The 16941-nt window shown below is 42.4% G+C and overlaps 1 protein-coding gene across 1 annotated transcript in view; it reads right to left on the reverse strand.

Annotated features, from left to right (window-relative positions):
• Window positions 1–650: 650 nt before the first annotated feature.
• APOB (apolipoprotein B) overlaps window positions 651–16941 on the reverse strand; it is a 43687-nt gene continuing 27396 nt past the window's right edge. Inside the window, exons 21-29 of the mRNA XM_043917599.1 lie at window positions 16183–16393; window positions 15453–15628; window positions 15140–15327; window positions 14303–14448; window positions 13175–13548; window positions 4690–12261; window positions 3834–3948; window positions 3532–3718; window positions 651–2572 (exon numbers count right to left, since the gene is read on the reverse strand). Coding sequence (XP_043773534.1) covers window positions 932–2572; window positions 3532–3718; window positions 3834–3948; window positions 4690–12261; window positions 13175–13548; window positions 14303–14448; window positions 15140–15327; window positions 15453–15628; window positions 16183–16393 — 10610 coding nt within the window. The 3' untranslated portion in view covers window positions 651–931. The remainder of the gene's footprint in view (window positions 2573–3531; window positions 3719–3833; window positions 3949–4689; window positions 12262–13174; window positions 13549–14302; window positions 14449–15139; window positions 15328–15452; window positions 15629–16182; window positions 16394–16941) is intronic.

Below are 16941 nucleotides of genomic sequence, written 5' to 3' on the forward strand. Positions count from 1 at the left end.
TGGGAAGCCCCTGACTGGATGTTGCCAGTGTTTAAGATCAGAGTTTGAGGTGAGTGGATGAAGCAAGGGAAACACTTGAGTTTTGATTATACTTAGGATGGTTGGATATTAAGTTTGGAGAAATAAAGAAACTCAAGAGCATAAATGTATGCTTGGTCCAGAAATGTTAGGAACCCATGTCTCCTCTCCTACCCTTACCTCCTCGGCCATGAATGGATCCTGGCCAAGCTTCAGGGAGCCTCTAGGGTCCCCACCATGAGGTCCTTGGGGGCTAGGACTTCTTAGCCATTCCTTCTCCATTCCTGGCAGGTGAGTGAAATAAAGGGCCTGGTGATTTATCTCAGAACCTAGCAGAGAGCCTTGCCTGGCAAATGCAGACTGATTGCTGAGGAAGACTGTGTGTCACATAATGAGATGCTCCTGTGGATCAAATTATGTGAAAGCTTCTGCAAATAATTTTTCATTCTCACTTGGCAAATGTACTCTCTGAGATCAGTTACTTCCTTTCAGGTAGCAAAATATGTCCCTTCTTAAATTCTCCTTTTCCCCTATCACTCAAAACAGTATGTGTTCCAGAGGTTTTGAAATGTCAGACATTTGAATAAATACTCCCATTTTCTCTTTCAATGTGAATGAATCACGATGAGTGGTATGATACACGATAAAGAATTTATTTGTTTTCACTCTCCCAGAGTTTAGCAAAATAACTCAGATCCTCGTTTTCTTGAACTTGCAAAAAATGTCATTCCCCAGAGCTCAGAGACCTTCAGAGAACTGATGCCAGCTTCAGTGCAGGTCCAGTTCATATGTGCTTCTGCTTGGAGCCAGCTGCCTGTTACAGGGCTGGCTTGGTTAAAAGTTATATTAACACATACGGTTTGAATTTTTTCCCTACTATGTGAAAGTCTAATTGGAGAATTGCTATAAAAACTCAGAAGGTGATAGTAAACTCTCCTGGAGCAACCTTTATGTAGGGGCTCATGTCATTGACTGTGGCTGATTGTAGCTCTTTCAGTAACTCCATGATATAGTTCAGAAACATGTGGTAGTTTTGAATGGACAGGTCAATCAATCTTTTAGATTCAGAGATGAATTTTTCACAGTAATCAGAGAGCTGGTCTGAAAACTCCTGTAGTTTATATGTGAACTGCTGGTGGTAATCAGAAATGATTTCCTTCACTGCAACAGCCCAGCTTTTAATTACTTCCTGAGCACTGGTAGAAAGCTCTGTAATCTTCTCTTTCCCTCTTTCCTCTGCATCGGCAAGGATGCTAAGATACTCCTGCAAATCTTTCTCAATCAGTGGTTCAATCTGACTTGAGAGTTGGGAAGCAAAATCAGCAGCACCGACAGTGTATTTGGAATGACGGTCCTTAAGGACATCTACTAGGTTCTTGATCAGGTTGATGATCTTTCCTTCAAATTCATAATATTTCACTGTCCAGCCAACCATAGTTGGATCAAGATATTCTTGGTGAAGAGCCTGCACGTACTGATGGAGCTGCTGTAATTCTTGAGAAGCTTCCTGAAGTTTATTTTGGGTTAGTTCATTAAATTCAATAAAGTTATAGTCTAGGTTTTCTTTCAGGGATGTAAAAACAAATGAAATGTATATGTCAAAGACTGTGTTGATATTCTGTAGGGTTTGATTAACGAGATCAGTCAATTTCTTCTCTTTGAAGCATTTAAGTTCACTTTCTATCTCTTGGAAAATGTATTGTAGAGACCTCTGAAGATTACTTAGCATCTCTGTCATCATGGTAGACTGGAGGTAACTAAGTGCTTTTTGGATCTCTTGTGAGAAAAATATAAGCGTTTTCATATACTCCAAGACCATACCTATTAGTTGATTGCTCACTGGCGGAAAAGAAAATTTATTGTTTAGGTCCTTGTATAATTCAGACTCCTCCATCAGGTATAGGAAATAGGAAAACAGTATATGTAACCCATTATGGATATTTGAATGTACCTGGGACAGTCGCTTCGCTATTTCCTGTATGACCACAGTGCAGAGCTCATCTGCAGTATAGTTCCTGGCTCTTCCTGGGAGCTGGAATCTGGTTACATTCAAGAGATCAATGAGCAAGTCAGTTGCACGCTTGACTGTCACGGTATATCCCTGAGTAACTCCTATTAAGCTGTCTGACACATTCTGCTGGAGTCTCTGGAGACCACTGTGGTCCTTCTGAGCCAACAGTTCCCGGTACAGATGCTGGGCCTTGTCCTTCCACTGCTGGTAGGTTTCAGTGGTGCCTCTGGCCATGCTTCGGAGCTTCATGTCCACTTCATCAATCTGCCTCATGGCCCCTTGATACACCTGATCAGCGCTGTCCTGCAGGCCTCTCCTCAGTTTTAAAGAAGCATCTTTCAGATCAAGTCCCGTGTACTCTTGGTGGTACTTGTTGACATAGTCATAAAGGGCTCCCGTGGCCCTGGGCACATTGTCTTTGAGCGAGCTTAACAATTCGGACACTGCTTCTTCTTCCCAGTTAGCCTTGATCTGAACTTTATCATCCAATTCCAGGACCCTCAACTCCATTTTGAATATGTTGAGTATTTTATCTGGAGAGGCCTAAGACCAGCAGAAAAGGATGAAAAAAACATGTTTTCAATTATCCTGATTACATAATATACTGCATTAAAACTTCATTAGCAATTAAAAGTAAAGATCAGAGGATCTTTCATATTCTGATGGAGATTTATCTTTCACATGTCATATCTTTCATATGTGTTTGTCTTATGGGTAAGCAAATACACTCTTGTTAATTCCTCTTTAACACATGCCCCAGAAAGGATAAAATTATGTACAGCATTTGCACAGTGACATTTAACATCAAGGCTTTTCTAGGACTGAAGGTCAGAAGAGGAAGAGAAAGTGGAGGAAGAGGGAGGAGGAGGATGGAGAGAATGGGGAGGAAAAAAAAAAAAAAACCCAGGAACACACTAATTCAGAGAAAGAAGATGTAACAAAAATGAAAAATGTCCAGGGTCCATCTAGGAGAGAACTAGAAGACCAATACCAGGTGCCATCCATCCTCCAAGCCTATGACAAACTTTAATAATAGAACCTGATTATTTCTTCTTCTCTACTAATGGCATCTTTGATTTGGCCCCGGCAGAACTTGTATGGTAGGTGAAAGGAATCTGGCATATCTTACCTAACAGTCCTATCGTGGGGAAGAATTTTGAAGCTTCAAATGCTCCAGATGTCCCAATCTGAAAAATGTACTCAGCATATGGCAGAGTTTGTCCACGATTTAGGTGATGAGGCAAAATCTCTCATCTTTCTAGAATTACCCAAATGTAATAAAATAATAGTGGTAATAGGAAGTCATATGTGCATCTCATACAATCAATAAAAGACTCCTAACACTTTCTGGAGAAGAGTTCCTCAGAAGAGAAGTTTAACCAGTTCATTGCTTGTTTTACCTGGTTTTGGAAAGCCCAGGTAATACTTTGTATGGACTTCCATTTATCTGCCCATATTCTATGTTTGCTCTTGATATGTGTAAACCACTAGATGGGACTCACCTGAGGGCTGTAGTAGAGGTTCCATCCCAATAAGGTATCGCTAATGTTTTTCACGTCGACGACCACAGTGCCTATGGCTGGGGAGGCTACCGATGAGGAGAAGTGGTTCTCATTTTCTTGGTAGTGCAGATGGACATCAGTTAATGTTGGGCTGGTGATGTTAAGGTCAACCTTTCCATTCCAGTACCTGAAAGCAAAAAAACCCCAAGCCCCCCAAAAAACAGATGGGCCATCACGAAAAGGAGGTGGAGATGGCAGACACCACAATGACTAGAAAAAAGGTGAAATTAAAAGTTCCCTACCCAAGTCCTTGATATTTGCCATCTTCTTCATATTCTGCACTGAAGTCACGGTGTGCAAATGATGCGTTAGTCTTATACACTAACATGCCACCTTCGATTTTGTGTGTTCCTACAACTGTATGGGACAGATTTTATATTTCATTAGATTAGTAACTGCAGGATATAAATATTTTCCTTGTGAAAACAGAGAATTCTATCTTAACTATATGTCTTATATGTTTGTAACATGCAGTCCTCATTTGAAAAAAAAAAAAAAAAGGAGACCTTATGCATCCTACAATGATTACAGAAACACCTATTTTCTCTGAAACTATTTCTGTAGAATGTCAGTAGGTTTTCAACAGGATGGTTTTCACATATGGGGTATAAATCTATCTCCTTCCTGCCTCTTTTAAATTTTGCTATAGATAGCAGCTTTGCCTCAAGTCCTATTTAAATACATAATGATTTATTTACAACTCTCATTGAAGAAATACAGCAGAGAGTAGGGGAGCTTCCCTGGTGGCTCAGTGGTAAAGATTCCACCTGCCAATGCAGGAACCATGGGTTCGATCCCTGATCTGGGAAGATCCCACATGGCAAGGAGCATCTAAGCCTGTGTACTACAACTATTGAGCCTGTGCTCTAGAGCCTGGGAACTGCAACAACTGAAGTACATGCTCTGCAACAAGAGAAGCCATTGCAATGAGAAGCCCATGCACCACAACTAGAGAGTAGCCCTCACTTGCCACAACTACAGAAAACTCCATGTAGCAACGAAGACCCAGCACAGTCAAATATAAATAAAGTCTTAAAAAAAAAAAAGAAATACAGTATGTGTGTTAGGGCGGGGTGGGGAGTCAGGAAATTTCCTTACCATTTAGGTCATACTCTAGGAACTGAATGGTTGAGCTGCATGTGGAATCCAGGAATGTTTCAACATGATCTCCTTTGTTTTTCAAATCAGCACGCCAAGTGGTGTTGTACAAGGGCGAAGCCACCTCAAAACGTGCGGTCAGTGTTCCAAAGGAAGGAATGAGAATTCCAGCAGGTACAGAGAACTTCACGGAAGGAATCTCAAGAGTCTGCTCAGGCACGGTGATGGTCGGCAGCTCAAAGTCTGCGATGTTACTGGCTACCGCGTTTAGATCCAGAACACTGCTGCCAACTGAAATACTTTTGGGAAGGGTGAAGTGGGACACAGTCAGCTGAGATGCAGGCACAGTTATCTCAAAAAAGGGAACAGAGGAGGCTTCTGGTTTAGAGTACTGTATTAACACATCAACTCTGGGGAATTTTACTTTGGGTAGAGTTGATACGTTGAAGGTCAATGGCAGAGTACTTAGCTTCTTGTAGATTTTTATTTCACTGAGGTCAAGTGTGTAAGATGGAAACTGAAGATCTGTAAAGGGGACTTGGAATGTAGGTGTGTCATGAACGGAATTTTGATTATTTTGTTTCAGTCCAGGAATAACGAATTTATCATCCAATTCTTGCATGGGGATAGAAACAAGATAACCATTGGGGTTTTTGGTATATATGAGGGCAGTTGCAGCACGGAGATGCTGTTTCCTATTAAGGCTGGTGGTAACATCCAGCTTTAGGAGGTCCCACAAGCTCTTGTCATAAACCGGTAGGACAGTATCTTTGAGGAACCGTAGGTACCCATCTAAGGAGACTGCCATGTCAAAGCGAGCCACTTCTTGGTCATTAGAGAGCTGTATATTGTTCTGAAGAGACCCAGAATGAACCTGGACCTGACTTTTCCAGCTGATTTTCTGGTTCTCAGTGTTAACATTCAAGGAGACTTCCTGGCCAAGGAAATTGATTTTAAGAAGGGAACTGGGCTGATGTGCACGGACCTGAATGAGGGCTGATATTTTCCACAGGGAGAGCTCCAGGGTGGCTTTGCTTGTATGTTCTCCAGATGTTAAAATGAGGCCCCCTAGCTCTAAATGGTTTTTCATATTTTGTTCCCAGATGGTATATATGCGTTGGAGTGTGGCTTCTCCAGCAAAATTTTCTTTTACTTTGAGGTCCCAGAGACCATCTGCTTTGGAGGCTCCTTGCAGTGTCACAGAAGATCTGGTGCCCTTGGAATTCAAGTAAGTGCTGGCCTCACTGGCAAGAGATCCTGAATATCCCCGTGAACCAAAAGAACCCTCAACACCTCCTTTGGTAGATGACTCAATGGAAAAGTAAGAGGTGACACTTTCTAAGGTGAGCTTGTGGGTAACTGTTCCCATAGCAGCAGAGAGCAGTTTGGGGGAATTGAAATTATACTTTAATTCAATGGCTGAAGAGACAGTAGGTTTTGACTTGGTATTCCCATGAAGCTCTTGCTTGAAACTCATTTTCAAAATTGGAATTTGGACTCTTGCCGTTGTCGTCACTGATGCGTCCATATTTTTCTTGGTGAAACTAATGGTACTGTCATGATTGCCCTCCACAAATCTGTTACTCATGGACAGAGCTGTGGCTAACTTCAGTCCTCTTTTCCTCGTCAAACTTGAGGTACCCTCTAATTTGTACTGTAGTGCGTCCATGACAGAAGATGATGAAGTAAGAAAATGAGCGACAATATTTGACTGGTTATAAAGACCAACATTGGTATTCAGTGTGATGACACTCGATTTAAAGGAAAAATCATAGGTAATATTGCCCAGGGCTGGAATTAAAATTTTGTTTATGGTACTCAATACCTTGAACTCTGGAAGAGAAAGCTCAGAAAGCTCCCTAGGGACATGAAGGGTTGGCAGCTCTAAGAATGGCAGGACTAACGTATATGAGGGTACATAGATGCCAGAACCCAGGACAGTGATGCTGGGGGTGCTGATCTCTTTGGGGATCATATACTCAAATGTTAACATCTTTACTGTGAAGGGAGACACCTCAATGTTGGCAATTGGAATAGTGTATCCAGGAATTTTATAGATCTTGGGTTGCTGGTTAAGGGATTTTTCAACTTTGTACTTATCAAATGTAGTTTTTGCTTCATTATAGGATTTGATAAAAAAATCTAGTGCCTGGTTTCTCACTGTCTGGAAAAGCCTGGAGAAGGAATTGATGTTACGATGGATAAGTGCATAGAAGGCATCCAGAGGAACTGGGATGGAAAGCTTGTCTTTGTTTTTCTTATACTGAGCCCTTACACTTAAATCAAATGATTGCTTTGTTGTTTTCAAGAAATCCTTCAAGCCTGTCTTTTCCCACAAGGAGATTTCTTTCATCTGGGGAGTTGTGAGATTTGTGTAAGGTAGAGTCATTTCAGGGATTGTTATAGGAATGTTTAAGAAATCCAGGTTGGCTTCTCCATTTATTCCTAGGTGGGCTTCGATGCTTTTCTCACTGTTGCCAGCAGAGAAATTTTGATGGTACTTATATTGATTGAACCTGCCACTTGCTTGCCAACTGGCTTGCTGGGCACTAGGACTCAGAAACAGTGCGTAATTATTCAGAAAGTCTATCTTCCCTGTCAGTTTTAATGGAAAGCTAACTCTCAAGTTCCCTTCATTGTTTGTGGATGCAGTCATCTCATATGGCTGTGCTGAAAAGAAAAGAGAATTTTTCAAAGTTCCAACAACTTTCCCATTTAAATGCGCATCATGGTTGCCGGTTATCTCCGCCTTCCCCTCTTGAAGCAGCGCCAGGCCTTTAGCAGCTAGAACACTGCGACCCACATGCTGGCATTCAGCTTGCGACTGGATTTCGAATTTAGAGAAGTTGAGGAAGCGAGATTCATACAGTATTTTTTGGTTCACTCTTAGGTGTTTACTGTTGATCTTATTAGACAATCTGAAGGAAGTGATGGACTCTTCCACAGTAAAGCTACTTTGGGATTCATGTGTTCCCTCATCTGAGAATTCGTGGCAGGCCAATTTCCAGGATGCGGTTCCAGAAGAAGCCCATGCTATGTGCCCAGCTTCCAATAGGGTCTTGAGGTCACTGTGCAGGTCAGCCTGGCTGGAGAAGTCCAGCTGGGGGATGTTCAATTTGTGGAAGTACTTTGTGTTGCTGTCCAGGGTAAGCTGATTATTTACCTTGACGAGTACACCATTACTGAGCTCCAGTGTATTTTTTTCTGTGTGTATACCCGCCACTGTGTTTGACTTTCCCTCGACAGCATTTCCAGCCCAGAGCACCTCACTCTCATGCTCCGTCTTCAGGTACTTGCTGGAGAACCTCATGGATTCCTTCAGAACCAGTGGATTAATCATAGGGTCTGAAAGCTGTGCTTTTGCTTGAAAATCAAAATTGAGCACTTCTAATCTGGATGCTCCTTTGGCGGTGATGGAAGCCTCGATCTCCACCTGGTTTGCTGAAGCTGTTGCATTCTGAATGTCAGCATTTGCATCTAATGTGAAAAGGGGAGACTGGATTTTCAGAATGCCATACAACTTGCCAAAAGCAGGTACTTCAGTTGTGTGTGAGATGTGTGGAAGCTGGAATTCTGGGATGTGAAGGTCAGAAACTTGAAAATCTGTAAGGTTGAGATTCGGGACGACAAATTCTGGAATAGTGATTTCCGGTAAATGGAAGTCTGGCACAGTGATGCCAGCAAGAATGGTATCTACCCCGCTCAGATCTCCCAGGTACACTTCTGGGACTGGCCACTGCAGCTCACTGTTCAGCATCTGGTCAATGGTTCTGATGATCTTTATTTTTATTTCTACAAAGTCAATTGTAAAGGAAGGGATGTGGAGGGTATTGAGGATGGTAAATTCTGGAGTGGAAAAGCTGGATGGGATTTTCACATCCTTCAGTGTTTTGAAGTTGATCTGAAAGGATGGGATTCTCAGATCTGTCAGGGGAATGATGAAGTCAGGAGTCTGATATGTAGCCTCCTGAAGGGCACGGAGACTGATTTCAAAGGCAGGTATGGTCCCAAAGGTGGTCTGGATTTTGGGAACAGTGAACCCTTGTTCTACTAACGTTTTCAGGTTTTCAGCCCAGTCTTGGATCGAATACTGTTCTGCAAAGTCAGTAAGGTTCTTAGCAGCAAGAACCCACCAGTCAGAAATGTAGGTGATGAGTGTGTTGTAAACCTGGCCCACTAGGAATAGGTACCGCTGGAGTTCCTGACATATATCCATTTGATATATTCGGTCTCGAAAATCTTCCAGGGTCTCCTGAAATTTTGTTTTCATGTAAGTTACAGACGTTGAACTTAGAGCCTTCTGTAACCAATCCAAGAATACAGTGATTTTGGTGGCCTTTAGGTTTTCCAGATAGGTTGAGACCATAATCCTAGCATCCTCTACAAGCAGTCTGAATGCCTTTGCTTTCTGTGGGAGTTCCAGGGCCTGAATTTCATCATTGATTCTCTGAGTCACCTCATGAATTTTGTTATTGGTTTCAACTACAAACTGGTGGTAATCAAATGACTTTAATTTTTTCACCAACATGTCAAGGAATCTGTTTACTTCTTCAAGGAGTTGATTAAAAGACAATGCTTCAAGCTGCTTGAGAGCATTGTTGGTAAGCCCAATCAATTTTTCAACAAGATCTGCCATCTTGACTTGCTGTAGGACACTGCTTAGCTTCTGAACAGTCTCCTGCAGCTTATATTGTTGGGCCAACTGCACTGATTTATCCATTAAAGCCTGGATGTGTTGATCTATTTTATACATCTCAATGAATTCATGGACCATGACTCTGAAAGCATTGATTTCCTCAGTTACTTCAAAACCTTCAGAAAGACTTGTAACACAGTATTTGACATGCTCAATAATTTCCTTTATTCTTTGAAATGGGATTGCAGTTCTCAACTGATCTAAAAGCACTCTGATGTCAACAGCTTCAATCTGCTGTCTGAACATTTCAGCAAGCTGCTGGATGTCTACAGTCTGAATCTGTACCTTGAGCTGCTGCAATTTTTCTTGTATCTGGATTCTTATTTGATACTTAGTATCCATATTTTGAATCCAAGATGCAGTACTACTTCCAATTTTGTTAAAATCAAAATTTTCAATAAAAAAATACAGATCACGGATTTTTTTTACTAAATTGACACGGATATGATAATGTTCATCAAGAATTTTCAATTTTTCAATGATTTGATCAATAATCTTAGCAATAGCTGTCTTAAAATCATGCAAATCATAATTATCTTCAATATACTGATCAAATTGTATCATATATGTTTGCAGCTGAGACAGTTTTTCATTAAGGTTGATTTTGGCATTGTCTAATACAATTTGCAGGTCATTTTCTGTCATGCTATAATTTTCTGTGAAAGCAGTTAGTTTCTCCTTGGCACTCAAAACTTGTCTCTCCCAATTGAACGTGCTCAGATAATCATTAACTTGCTGTGAGAGTCTGTCCAAGGCTGCTACATATTTCCTCATGTGTTGATCAATATGGGTGCGCTTCAATTCTTTCTGTATAGCCTCCAGTGCACCTATAACTACTGCCCGAGTCGTCTCAAAATATTTTGGCAGGAATTTAAAGAATGGGAGATGGATGGTGTGAGCATTTTGGTTCTTATCATATTTTACAGAAGCAACAAGAGTGAATTCTTGGGGCTGACCAACAGAATCCCTCATCTCTAAAGTGTCAATGACATTGATGGACTGGCTGAGTACCAGTGGCACTGCAATCGGGAAGTCCAGCACAGTGAGGTCAGCCAGGGCTCGTCCACTGAGCTCAATACCAACTTTGTCTTTTGTGTTGTAAGCACTGAAGTCCTGGCTGTATTCGTTTTTGTCCAACCGGGTCCTGAGTTTCCAGTCACCAGTCTGCTCGGCCAGAGTGAGTAGGGCACTGACTTTGTGATCAAGAGCAGTGGTGATGCTTCTCTTGGACATGAGATGGTGACTTGTGGATCCTCTGTAATCATGGGAGAAAGTAAAGGCCAGAGGTTCTGCTTTCAACAGGAATTTGCTGTAGAGCTGCCCCGTGTGTTGTCCCCAGAGAACCAGCTTCCCATTGCCATTTGTATGTGTGTCGATGGTCATTGTAAATGGGGCCACTGCAGAGCGGAATGCATTGCTGAAATGCAGGGAGTCTGAATTGTAGTTTGTACTGATGTCCACAGTTGAAGCAAGCCCAGCAATGTTCGTGTTGAGCCGATGGCTAAACTCTGTTCCTTGCACCTTAGCTACAGTGTCTGCTTTATAGCTTGCAGATAAGTCAGCATAAGAAAGAGTGTAGATGTGTTTTATTTCATCATTTTGGTAGGCTCCTTTTATGGTTCCACCCACATTCAGCTTCAGAGGTTCTAGCCTTAATTTTCCACTGTTGGTCATATCCAGAGCATTGAATTTCAAGTCACTGTTTAAAGTAGTTACAAGGGAATAGGGCTCTAATTGTAGATTAAAATTTTGCTTATAAAACTTGTCAGAGCTATAAATGTTGTCAAGTTTGGAAGAGAAGTCCAGTGAGAACCCTGCAACATTCAGATTGTTTGTGTAGTCAAGTTTCATTTCATCATATGAACCCATCATGTCATTTGAAAGCTTGAGTCCTTCCTGGTTGATTCTGAAGTGGAAGATGTTTTTGCTGTCGACACCCAGAATCATGGCCTGATAAGCACTTCCCAGTGACACCTCTGTGGGGGCAGCTTTTCCATCTAGACTGAATTTCACATGGTGTTCCCGAAAGCGGCCGTTTGATGTTAATTTCAGAGATGCCCCAGAGAGGCTGACTGCCGCATTGAGTTCATTCTCCAGCACCAGGGGACTATACTTCAAGCTGGTCATTGCACTGGTGGACATTCCATCCCGGGCAATCCTGAGTGTTGCCTTGTGAGCACCACTATTAATTTTGTCAGTGCCCAAGATGTCGGCATTCAACTCAAGGCCATGAGAGTTTAGAGATCCAGAAAGCAGGGTGAAGAACCTCAGTGACTTATAATCAGCCTGATACTCGGAACGGAGCAATGCACTCTGCTTAGAGAAGGTCAGATCCACCTTGTTTGAAGTGGCAAAGTCCTCATACTTCCCGCTGGTGTCAGATTTCAGTGTTAGCTCGTAGTTCTCATATTTCAGGGAAGCAGTATTTTTCACGAGGCCATCTTGCAGATCCGAGGTGGAGGTAATGGAGACAGTGCCATCATCATACCTTCCTGTTATCTGGTTGGTGCCCTGGACGTAGGAGGAGTTAAACCTCAGGTTGGATTCTCCAGTGAGCTGGCCTGTGGCAGGATCTCTCTGATAAGACAGATCATATGCACCTTTAGCATAGAATGCAGAGGCTCTGAACTGTCCGTCAATCTTGACTTCCTTGATGTACAAATGCTCTTTCTTCTTTGAGTCCAAGTGGATTGACGCAGAAATCTGTGGGCCCCAGGCACTGGATGCGTCAAATGTTAGCAGACCTGAGGTCGGATTGTTTCCCCTTTTCTCTACGTGACTGAATTTGACATTTGAATCCAGAAATTTGTGGTGTAGAGACCCATCACCTGATAACGTGAGTGTATTCCTGTGGTCATATGCTGCTTTTCCAGATCCTAGCATAAAAATCAAAACACATTGATTAAATGAAGTCATATATCTCCACAACAATTGCTATGGTGAAAGGCTTTCAGTAATAAGGCTTTAAGTAATAAGACCCATTGGTCTGGGTCAGTTGTGCCACAGTCTCCTCTATTTGTAGTGTGAGCATGAAATCTGACAGCAAAAGGCCTTCCTCCCAGAAGCCCTCCTTGACTACCACAGACCTTGCTGGGTTTCCCTTTCAAGTGCCTCCACTTTATACCTAGACCGTGTCACAGCATCTTTCACACTGAAATCTAACTGCCAGTTTATCTGTTCATCTTCTCTCTTACTGCCTAGTAGGATATTTGGTACATATGTGTTTAATAAATATTTCCAAAAGAAGAGAGGCAGGGAGGGAGAAAGGTAGGAAGGAAAAAGTATAGGGTTCCCTATTTGCAGGGCAGCAGTGGATACACAGACATAGAAAACAGACTTATGGACAAGGTGGTGGAGGGGGAGGAAGGAGAGGGTGGGATATATGGAGAGAGTAACATGGAAACATATACATTACCATATGTAAAACAGACAGCTAATGGGAATTTGCTGAATGACTCAGGGAACTCAAACTGGGGCTCTGTAACAAGCTGGAGGGGAGGGATGGGAAGGCAGGTGGGAGGGAGGTTCAAGGGGGAGGGGACATAGGCATACCTATGGCTAATTCATGTTGATGCTTGGCAGAAACCAACACAATATCAGAAAGCAATTATCCTTCAATTAATAATAATAATAATAATAATAATAATAATAATAAATAATAATAAAAGAACAGGGTTCCAAGTAGCAGGAAAAATATCTGTAAGGAAAGTTTTCCCTTCCTAGAGGAGGTTCTCCCACTGGGACATGGAGCGAAGCTGTTCTGTGACCCTCCCCGCGAGCATGGCTCACCTTGCACGTGGTAGGAGAGCAGGTCGACCACAGAGTCCGCCTTCACGTGGTACTGAGCCTGAAGGCTCCAGTGGTCTGTGCTGGTGTTGCCGCCAGTATAGGAGGCGGACCAGTTGTACAAGTTGCTGTAGATACTTGTGGAGAGGTCTAGCACACCCAAGAGAGGCAGCCGCAGTGGATACAAGTGGGGGATGGTAAAAGTGGGGATCTGGAACTCTTGAGATGGCAGGTGGAATCCCAGAGGCTGGAAGTTGAGGGCTGGAGTCTGAATTGTCTTGAACATCTTTAGATCTTCAGAGGATTTGCCACCAAAAGGCAATGGGATCTCAATTTCCATACTGTTCTTGTTCAAGGTGTATTTGATCCGACCGTCACTGAAATGAAGAGCAAAGACAGTGCCCACAGTCAGACAGCAAGAACTTCACTGCCTCCTGACCTTCCAAACAATAGTGCATGTGGCCCATTCTCAATCCAGTTGCTCATGCTCTTCCCAAGGCCTGGAGTCCTTGGTCTTAATCCCTACCTATCAAACACTCAGATTCATTCAAATCCCTTCCAAGAGCTGTGTCCTTATTACTACCATCCATCTAAGTCATAGCTGTGGGCTAGGTTGCTTCAGTCGTGTCTGACTCTTTGCGACCCTATGGACTGCCAGGCTCCTCTGTCCATGGGATTTTCCAGGCAAGAACGCTGGAGTGGGTTGCCATGCCCTCCTCCAGGGAATCTTCCCTACCCAGCGATAGAACCGGAGTCTCTTAGGCGGGTTCTTTACCGCTAGCGCCACCTGGAAGCCCAAATAATAGTTTTTCTTGTTCTTACAGTGACACAACCACTTACCTCCAAGAGTGTTTCATAACCTGTGAATAAAACATCTTAGGGACAGAGTACCAGAATCTCCTAATTACTTTCTCAGGATTTTTTTTTTTAACTGGGTTGGTGTTCACATTCTGACCTCATATTTACTAATGCAAAAATGCCACAGCATTTATGCTACAGTTACTAATGTCTTTAAAATGCTCACATCACTTTCATGAAAAATGTAAATTGAAAAAATGCCTAAAGCATGCTAAGTAAAATCTTCCATTTACATCTCATGGTTCAATAAATTTTTCTGGTTCATTTTTTCACCTTTTCAAGAAGAGGTTTCCTGGGATGTGGAAGTTTGGCAATTCCATTTTCTGGAGGCACAACTCTTGCAGGCCACTGAGTTGATCTTGTATTTTCTGGGCGTAAGGAAGACTCCTCGATGTCTCCTGGAGCCAGGTGCTTGCTGCCTACAAAATAACGGGAGTTTTAAAAGCAGTGGGCACGGACAGGCATCAAACACAATTCACATTAGGCAATAATCCAAATTTGACAGCTCTATCATTAAGCAGGATGATATACTCAAAGTTAAAATATAAATCATAAAAATTATTTAATATTGGTTGGCAGTAATTCATCTCTTCCTGTATTTTATAAAAAGAATGCAGAGTATAGTCAACCCTCTAGCCAGTATCCTGAAGTTCCCTGTGATATCTTAGGCACAGGTAACTCTTCTGCTTAGTAGTATTCATTTGGTATTTAAAACATACAGCCTTGTATAAATGGGTAACTAGACACATGTTCAGGGCTTCCCTAGTGGCTCAGTGGTAAAGAACCTGCCTGCCAATGCAGGAGAGGCAAGTTCAATCCCTGGGTTGGGAAGATCCTCTGGAGTTGGCAACCCACTCCAATATTCTTTCCTGGGAAATCCCATGGGCAGAGGAGCCTGGTGGGTTATAGTACATGGGGTTGCAAAACAGCTGGACAAGACTTAACACCTAAACAACAACAGTGTACATGTCAATGCTTCTTTTTCTCCCCAGGAATTCCCTGGGGGTGGGAAGCATACCTTCTCCATCTTTGGATATTCTTTTTCACCTAATGTAGGGTTGACTATGTATGTATCACCATGTATTTATTGACTGACTGATGTGTACTCACAGCAACTAATTTGGAACCCATGTGCTGAAAAGTCAGGTCTGTCTGAGGAACTCTGCGATCCAGGAGAATACTGGCATACGCATGCAAGGTTTTAGGAAAACCAGAGAGATCCACAGGGAAATTGGAAGCTGCTTTTTTAGTATCCACATTGGTGCCTGTGTTCCATTCAAATTCAATCTTCTCTCCATCTGAAAACACACATGGGAAATAGCTGTCAAGAGCACCAGGTCAGTCCCTACCTACGGCTGTCAGCACTGCCCTCAAGTACACAGAGCTCTCCTTGGGTGTGCTCATGTAGGAGAGACATACACACCATAACGCCATGCCACCTTCTTGGATATTGTTGAGCCGTAAGCCGTGGCAGAGGAGTCCATCTGAAGGAGCAGTTTTGAGGGAGACCAGAGGCTGAGAATCTCACTTCTGGCTTCTGCTTGCAAACGGGGTATGGAAATCACACCTTTGATTTTGCCTTCTTCCCTCCTGTCATAGCTATTGAAAAAGAAAAAGTCAACGTCAATGATTCCATTCATTCCAAGGAGATATGCAGGATGAAACATGGGTTCTATTTGTGGTGATGAAAACAAGATACATGAATGGCTCAAAGAAGTGACCAGAGATTAAACTCCTGAACTTCTAAAGCTAACTGGGCACAAATGCAGGACTTTCCAGGGAGGTAGGGGAGAGAAGGTTTTCAAAAACTGAATCCTGCTCTACCCTTTACTATCTCTGCTGTCTTGGCCAAATTATTTAGACCCTCTGAGCTGCCATTTCCTCATCTATAAAACAGGAAAACTTATACCTACCTTGCAGTTTATCATGAGGCCTGAGATTTAAAGTACCCAGCACAGTGCCTCATGAATAGTAATACCAGTGAATGGCAGGTAGGTCCAACCAGACAAGAGCAGAGAGTCAGAATGATGAAGATTCCTTGCACTGTGGACTGTGGGTACCCCTGGCCTGGTCAGCTTTAAAGCTGAAAAGGAAGAAAGGGCGGAGCCAGAAAGGTCCACAGCTCTGGCCAGACCCCCCGGAGAGTTCCTTACCTTATGTGGCCAGCGAGGGTGACCTCAGTGATTTTCTTGTTCTGAAAGTCCAGGGTGAGCTTGTAAGACTTCTTTTCCTTAGAAGATTCATAACTAACTTTGAGGACTGTCCCAAGGTCAACATCAAAATCTGGAATGTGGAGTTCACTGGACAAGGTCTTACTTTGCCGGTTGTATCTAAACAGCAGAGTAGCCTCGGTCTGCTTCACACCTGGGAGAGTGTACAGGAGAGTCAAGATGCATATTCATCAGCTCCATGTAGGAAGGAAAGAGAACGAGGCAGAGAAACCTCCAGAACTTAATGCACTCAAGTGAGGACACAGTTCAAGGATTTTACCTTAAATTTTTAACTCGGGGGTAAAAATTTAAAAATTTTAAATTAAATTTAATTTAAATTAAATTTAAATTTTAAATTAAGGTAAAAATTTACCTTAAATTTTAAAAAATTTAAAATTTAAAAAATTTTTAACTGGACATGTGTTCAATTTGTAAATAATTATTGATTACTTATCATGGGTGAGGCACTGCTCTTGGCACTGGGAGTCCCAGTCCTCATGGAGTTGACATTCTAGTGGGAGGTGTATAGACAATAAGCAAGTACATTATGTCCGGTGGTAATAAATGTTAAGATGAAAAGTAAAACTGGATAAGATGATAAAGGATAGATAAGGATAGAAGAGGTGCTATTTCATGTGTGGTGGCCAGAGAAGCTCTGATAAGAGAATATGTGGGCAGAGGGTTGAATGAAGAGACAGGCTG

This window comes from Cervus elaphus, chromosome 11 (assembly GCF_910594005.1).
Source record: "Cervus elaphus chromosome 11, mCerEla1.1, whole genome shotgun sequence".
NCBI classification, from domain to species: domain Eukaryota; kingdom Metazoa; phylum Chordata; class Mammalia; order Artiodactyla; family Cervidae; genus Cervus; species Cervus elaphus.